Genomic DNA, 8,360 nt, shown 5'->3' on the forward strand with positions numbered 1-8,360 from the left:
AAGAAAGAAAGAAAGAAAGAAAGAAAGAAAGAAAGAAAGAAAGAAAGAAAGAAAGAAAGAAAGAAAGAAAGAAAGAAAGAAAGAAAGAAAGAGAAAGAAAAGAAAAAAAAGAAAAGAAAAGAAAAGAAAAGAAAGAAAAGGAAAAAGAAAAAAAAAGAAAAAGAAAAAGAAAAAAAGGTAGACTAAATTATAGTCCATCTATTAAATGGTATACTATATAAACTACAGTCTATCCATTAAATGATATACTATGTAAACTGTGTATAGTCCATCCATTAATGGTACCCTATGTAAACTTTGTATGGTCCATCTGTTAAAAGATATACTATGTAAAATATGTATAGTCCATCCATTAAATAATACACTATGTAAACTATGTGTAGTCTATCCATTAAAAGATACACTATGTATGGGCCATGTATTAAATAGTACACTATATAAACTATGTATAGCCCATCCATTAATTGATGCACTACGTAAACTAAGTATGGTCCATCCATTACATGGTATTCTATGTAACTAAGAGAATGAGGAAATTCTCTTCCTAAAGCTATGAAGTAAAATTAGCAACAGTCAAAGCTGGGTGTGATAGCCCAAACTTATGACCACAGCACTGAGAAGTCTGAGGTAGCAAGAGGATGGCAATGAGTTAAAAGCCAACCAAGACTACAGAACCAAACTGTCTCAAAAACAAGAAGACAAAGTAGCAACCAAAAAGTATGCATTTTTGTGAAAGAAAAGGAAAAATATGTGAAAAGCTACATATACATTTCTTTTTATTTTCAAAGACAATGAAAAAATTAACACGTGTGGATTTTGGATAAAGCTCTGTAGTAAGACATTTGCTAGAATGCACGAGGCATGTTCATGGTGTCTCTTCACAGCAATGGGAAACCCTAACTCAGACAGACAACCATCTAGGGCTACACAGTGAGATTGTGTCTCCAAGAAAAAAAAAAACACACACACACACACACACACACACACACACACACACAAAACAATGGGGACAGGCAGACAGAGAAGGGGAAGTCATGGAAGGGGATGGAGGAAGGCAAAGAGAAGAAGAGCGAGGGGGTGAGGAGAGCAGACAGAGAAACAAGGAAGGGGATAGGAGTAGAGGAAGAATCAATCTTGACAAGTTCTTACATTCAGAGATGAACCAAAACCTCCTCAACAGTCAGTGGCCTACCTCAACTATCCAATTAACTCAGGCTAATAGTATAAACCCTTAAGATACTAGCATTGGACTCCTTGCCTTTGATACTGTAACACTAACAACAACAACTCAAATTCTACCATTTCTCAGGTAAATATTCAAAATTTTGCATCACTTTAAAATACATTGTGCCAAAAACTGATTAACCCTGTATCTAAAAATTCAAACTCTTTTGATTGGTATTTTGATTGGTATAGCTTGGTGGTGGGCTCAATGACTACTAGCATGTTTAAGGCCCTGGGATAAGATCCAGAACTATAAGATAAAAAAAGATAAAATAAAATAATGTTAATCTATATTGCTGCAATTAACACTAACAGCAAAGAAAAACAGGGCAGACTGAAACTCAGTAATTCTACACACATTTCTGAGCATACATACTTATAGACTAAATACCATGCTGACTTACAACCGTTCTCTGTATATGACAGCAAGTTCTAAATAGTAATAATAGTTATTATTAATAACAATAATGATAATAATATATGAGGGGTTGCATGTGTGCCACAGTGCCTGTGATCTGGAGGTCAGAGGACAACTTTGTGAAGTCAGTTTTCTTCCATATTCCCATAAGTCCTGGGGCTCACACTCCAGTTGTCTGGCTTGCATGGTAAACACTTTACTAGCTGAGCCATCTCACTGGCACAGGAAGATCTTTAGCTATATAACTAGTGAGTATAAAAGTGTCAGAATATCAGCTGAGCAGTGGTGGCCAATGCCTTTAATCCCAGCACTTGGGAGGCAGAGACAGGCAGATTTCTGCATTTGAGGCCAGCCTGGTCTATAGAATGAGTTTCAGGACAGCCTGGGCAATAAAGAGAAACCCTGTCTCAAAAAACCAAATAAAAGTGTCAAAATATCAATTATACCAACTTAAAAAAAAAAAATGAAGCTGCAAAAGAAAATTTTAAGCTGCTTTTTAAGTTGTTTTTAGCTGTTGAGAGATTGTTAATTAGATGACATACTTTTCATATTTTCCTTTTAAGAATTCACCTCATATATTTTTAATATGTAAAGACTTTTGGACACTGAAAAAGAATCACATCAAATATTAACTCTACATATTAATGCAATATTTTATCAGTCTTATCATGAAAACATTTACTATCTAAACTAGTGTAAGATATCTAAACTATCTATTTACATCTATTTTACAAACATTTCCACTTAATACCAAGCAAGATTAAAAGTTTATGATGCTTTCATTTAATAATTAAATCATACAAAAATCAACTCCCTGTGATCTGTTGTTGGTTTTATCATGGAACCCTGATTACCCTAGGCTACTTACACAGGTGCTAGAATAAAACAGACGAGTTCCTGGGAGTGTTTCAGCACTGCTCTGTAGGCCCAGCTCTAGCACCCTGTAAGCACTCAAGTACTTGAAAGGTTTCCAAAACAAACAGAATTATTCTCCTAACAAAAGAAATTTTCACTTAAAAAATAATGACACCACTTATAACTTACCACTTATGTTAAGGTCATAATCTCCTGCTGTAATCACATTAGCGACTAATCCTTCTGCAGGCTGGCTGCCAGAAACAACATCATTCAAAAGCTTCCCGATGGCTCCCGGCTGAGGTGGCTGGGTGACAATGTTGCTTACTGCTATCTTCAAATTTTTAATTATATGCAGTTGATTATTAGGATCTCTCATGTGAACTTTAAAAAAAAGAGAGAGAAAGAAATTTTAAAATAACTTGGTAAAATGCAACCTAAAAAAAAAAAAAAAAAAAAACAAAACTGTTTTCAAACACAAAAAAATCAGAAACTAAGAACTAAAAGAATATTCTTACAAAATGCAACTGGTTACATTTTCCCTTAAAACCAAAAAAAAAAAAAAAAAAACCTCATCATAAGCGTCCTTCCTCTTAGCCAGCCATGTAGTAGCAAATGTCTATAATCCCAGCAAAGCCAGCCTGGGCTACAAGAGGCTGTCTCAAGGTGGAGGGTCGGAGAGAACCTTCCTCTCACACAATGCTACTGGTCACAATTTCCCTACAGGTCCTGTTTCCCCTACATTTACAGTTGTCCAAAATGAGGCACTGTTTCAACAACATCAAAAAAATAAAAGTAAAAAATAATAAAAAAATATTGTCGGGCATTGGCTATGCATACCTTTAATTCCAGCACTTGGGAGGCAGAGGCAGGTGGATTTCTCAGTTCGAGGCCAGCCTGGTCTACATAGTGAGTTCCAGGACAGCCAGGGCTACACAGAGAAACCCTATCTCAGAAAAAAAAAAAAAAAAAAAAAAATATATATATATATATATATATATATAGAGAGAGAGAGAGAGAGAGAGAGAGAGAGAGAGAGAGCGCATATGCCATGAATATTTGCCTCATTTTGTAGACTGGGCTGGCTTTGAACTTATAGCAAGGCATGCCTCTGGCCTGAGCTGCTTTAGTGCTTGAATTACAGGTGTGAGACACCAGAGACATAGTGGTGGAAACAAGAGAATCCTGTTACTCACAGGCCAGCTAGCATGGCACATGCAGGGATGAACAAGGAAAAACCTAGTTCAAACAAGGAAGACAAGGATAGATACCCAAGTTTTTCCCTGCCCTGCAAACACACACACACACACACACACACACACACACACACACACGTCAAAACCTTGGAGATTAATTATGAAGTTACATCAACACAGTAGTAGCTGTGGTTAATATTGTCAATTTGACAGGCTCTAGAGTCACCAGGAGACAAACCTGAGTCTACCTGACAAGGAGATTCTAGATTGGATTTGGGGAAGTGAAGGGTCCCACTCCGAATGTGGACTGACTTGCATTGCAACATGGGCTCAAGCCCCACACCAAATGAAAAAGACAAAGTGAGCTGAGCACCTGCACTCACTCATCTCTCTGCTGACTGTGAATGTGAGGTAAGCAGCCAGCCTCCTGTTCTGCTGCTCTGTCTTCCCCTAATGGAGTACACCCTCAGATTGGTAAGCTGCCAAATAAACTTGCCCTCTTTGAAGATTTTTTTTTTAATCAAGTATTTTATCACAGCAGTGAAGAAAGTAACTAATATGAAACCGATAGCAGAAGTGGAACTTGTGATAAATCTGACTGTTATTGTTAGGTCTTGGAGACTCTTCACAAGAAGAATGTTTAGGGGCTTAGAACTCTGGGCTTTAAAGCTCTATAATGTTGTAAAGAATTTAAAAGGACATTCTGGTGGAAATCAGGAAAACCAGATTGCCAAGAAAAACATTAGTAGTAGAGTCCTTGCTGATGGGGTTTCAAAGAGGAAGAAGGACTCCACAGGAACTAGGCTAGAAATCATTCCTACTATATTCTGACAAAGAATCTGGCTGCCTCTGCCCACGGCCTGAGAGGTTCAGTGAGGCCAAATTCAAAGGTAATGAATTATTTTGATTGGCTGAGAACAATCTAAACCAGACAGCATCCAGACTGCGTCTTGATTACTGCTCAGTACTTACGAGTAAGAAGAAAACATGCCATTTGTTCAAAAAGGGGAATTTAAAGCTAAAGACAAGGGGTCAGCAACATGATTCAGCAGGTAAAGGCATTGCTGCCAAGCCTGAGACTCGAGTTTGATCCCTGGATCACACATGTTGGAAGAAGAGAAAAATTTCCACAAGTTCCACTGACCTCCACATGGGTACCTACACACACACACACACACACACACACACACACACACACACTCTCACTCACTCACTCACACAATTTATGGCACAGAAAAGGGAAAAAGAAGGGAGAGAGAAAAAAAAAGGAAAACAGAACTGCCAGAGTATTATGTTATACCTCTGGTATCTTTAAGAACATATTTTGCATGTATTTTCCTTAAAGTTGTTCCATAACTATCAAATACTATAAGCGGCTAAATATGGTGGGCCTTGTAGTTAAATAGTACAATATTAATCTGAATTATTTTGAATATATTATACACATATATATCTATCATATAGTGTGTGTGTGTGTGTGTGTGTGTGTGTGTGTGTGTGTGTGTGTGTGTGTATAAAAAGTTTCTCACCATGCTGGTACGAAAGGAAATATAATCATTTTTTTAAAAGGTACCATTCTAGAGAAACCTATCTGAACTAATAGGAAAATTACTCAGAAAGCAGTTCCACTCTTTTAGTACTACACCTTGAAAAAAATCCAAATTCCCTTAAAGGAGTCTAAACAATGCTACTGAAAGGATGGCCTGCTCAAAAACAATTGTAGGGAAAATTGTCTCCCCAGAGTCATCCCAGAAGGGACAGAGAGCAAGTCAACTGTGGTCCAGAGGGCCTAAGCTACACCTCAAGCTGGCAACACACACACAATACTAGTTTTTCAGGCAGTCGAAGCAGCAAGCATGAAGGCGCATGAAAGACTATGTCAAGGTTCTAAAATGCCCCTGAGGCAGGGCAGGGTGTGACAGGGTTGGATTCCCTGCTAAGAGAGCCTGAGAGAGCACTGTGTGAAACTGGGAAGGGAAATGGATGCCACAAAAAGGCCAGGGCAATGGGACATCTGCTACAGCAAGCTACAGGAACACAGTGAAGCTGGTTTGAGAGACTGCATGTGCTGCAGATCAGGAAGGGTGGGGGTACATAAGTTATCTGGAGCACAGGCCCCGATACCCAACACACAGAGCTTAAAATTTAATGTTTGCCTGCTGGGCTTCTATCCTCCACTGATCCAAACCATCCTTGCTATACTCTCATTCCCCGTTTTAGAAATGGGAGCATTTATTTTGTGTTATCCCATATTGGAAGTATGTAATGTGTTGTTTTGTTTTGTTTTATTTTACAGTTTATGTGAAAACATCACCAGAGTTTCAGAAGAAACTTTGCACTTAACTTCAGAATAATATTGTACTGTTAAAAACTACAAGGGCTTTTGAATTTAGACTGAATGCATTTTACATTATGAAGTACCTACAGAGACAAAAGGCAGAAAGTTGTGCCTTAAAAGTGAGACACTGGGGACTGCAGAGACAACTCCATGGTTAGGAGCACTAGTTGTTCTTCCAGAGGACTTGAGTTCAAATCCCAGCACCTATGTGGAAATCCACAACCATCTGTAACTCCAGTCCCAGGGGATCAAATAGCTAGCTCCATCTGACCTCAGAGGGGACTGCATGCACCCATGTGTGCATTGACAAACTTACAGGCAAGCAGTCACAAACCTAAAATAAAAATTAAAATATTTTAAAGTGATATATTCGGGTATCAAGTTGACAAGGGACAGATATGTGGTAGTCAATAGTGACAGTCAACATGACAGGATCTAAACTGATCTAGGAGACAAACCTCTGGCCTGACTGGGGAAATTTACAGACTCAGTTAACCCTTGTGAATATGGCTGGCACAGTCCCATGGGTTAGGGTCTCAGAATAAAAGCAAAGGAGAAGCCGGGTGTGGTGGCGCACATCTTTAATCCCAGCACTCGGGAGGCAGAGGCAGGCAGATTTCTGAGTTCGAGGCCAGCCAGGTCTACAGAGTGAGTTCCAGGACAGCCAGGGCTACACAGAGAAACCCTGTCTCAAAAAAAAAAAAAAAAAAAAAAAAAAAAAAAGCAAAGGAGAAAGGAGCGGAGCTGCAGCAGTGAGTCTCTGCCTCCTAACTGCAGATTGGTAAGACCATATCCTACTACTGGCCTTTCCCACCGCGTTGAACTATATCCTAAACTGTCAACCAAAACAAACCCTTCTTCCTAAGTTGATTTTGTCACAACAGAATAGCAACAAGAACAACACTAAGATGACATGCTTTAGGTTTAGGGTATATATGGGTCACTCATAAAGGCTTAATCCCTGAATATCAAAAGGAAAAAGGGGAAAGTTTATAAAAGATATTTAACTTAAATTACTATGATGGTTGTAACAAAAAAAAGTATGGTGGTACACATTTGTAATTCCACTTTGTAGGTGGAGGCAAGAGAATTGGGAGTTCAAGGCCAGCTTGACCTATACAAGACCTTATCATGAAGAGGAGGAAGATGGAAGAGGAAAAGAATGAGAAAGTGGGGGGCAGGGGGGTAAGGAAGTGGGAAAAGGTAGGAAACACAGAAAGAAAACAAATTAAGGAAGCTGTCTTTCAAAGGCATTTCCTAGGCTTACCTGCCAAACTTCCCTAATTCACGTAGAAAACTATTCAAGATCTGTAGAATTATATTCTATTACTATCATTTAAATAAACCTAATCAATTTAAACACACTTCCAAAATTGTAATTTAAAGTTAACATTTAAAATGAAATAAAACATATCTACAGCTACCATTAAACAGGAAGGAATGATTAACTCTTTGAAATAGATGGTCAATACAAATCCCTGAATAAAAGTTAGGGGACTCGCTGGTACGGAACGTGGGGCTGTATGCATACAAGACAAACTCTATGACTAAGCCGAATCCCCAGCACTGGGTTTTTGGTTATTTGTTTTTGACTTTACTCCTTTTTTTTTTTTTTTTTTTTTTTTTAATCGAAAATACAATTATTTCATACAATATATTCTGATTATAGTTTCCCTCTCCCTACTCCTCCCAGTTTTTCCCCCTCTCATCCAAATCTATACCTTGTCTCTAGTTAGAAAACAAATAGGCAGCTAAAGAAAAATAATAAGCTACATAAGATAATCAAAAACAAATCTGAATATGACAAGACAACCAAACAAGAAAAACACACCAAAACAAACAACAACAAAACCAAACACAGAGACAAACAAACACAAAAACAAAAAAGACAGAGACACACACACATTCTTATACACAGGAATCCCATAAAATTTTTTTATCAAAAAATTAGAAGCCATAATATATATGTAAAGGACCTGATAAGGTTTTTTTGTTTTGTTTTGTTTTAATTTAGATTTATTTATTTTACGTACAGTTGCTATCTTCAGCCACACCAGAAAAGGGCATCGAATTCCATTACAGATGGTTGTGAGCCACCATGTGGTAGTTGGGAATTGAACTCAGGACCTCTGAAAAAGCAGTCAGTGCTCTTAACCACTGAGCCATCTCTTCAGCCCCCTGATAAGTTTTTTTTTAAAGGGGCGGGGATTAAAAAAAAAAAAAAACAGCCCCAAGCCGGGCGTGCACCTTTAATCCCAGCACTCGGGAGGCAGAGGCAGGTGGATTTCTGAGTTCGAGGCCAGCCTGGTCTACAAAGTGAGTTCCAGGA

The 8,360-nt window shown here is 38.2% G+C and overlaps 1 protein-coding gene across 6 annotated transcripts in view; it reads right to left on the reverse strand.

The window, feature by feature from the left end:
- The window catches only part of Trappc8 (trafficking protein particle complex 8), a 77,222-nt gene that overhangs the window by 62,671 nt on the left and 6,191 nt on the right, over positions 1-8,360 (reverse strand). For all 6 annotated transcript variants that reach the window (XM_029546925.1, XM_029546922.1, XM_021214529.2 and 3 more), the window contains exon 2: positions 2,687-2,881. In XM_029546925.1, coding sequence (XP_029402785.1) covers positions 2,687-2,881 — 195 coding nt within the window. The remainder of the gene's footprint in view (positions 1-2,686; positions 2,882-8,360) is intronic.

This window comes from Mus pahari, chromosome 15 (genome assembly GCF_900095145.1).
Source record: "Mus pahari chromosome 15, PAHARI_EIJ_v1.1, whole genome shotgun sequence".
Classification (NCBI taxonomy): Eukaryota; Metazoa; Chordata; class Mammalia; order Rodentia; family Muridae; genus Mus; species Mus pahari.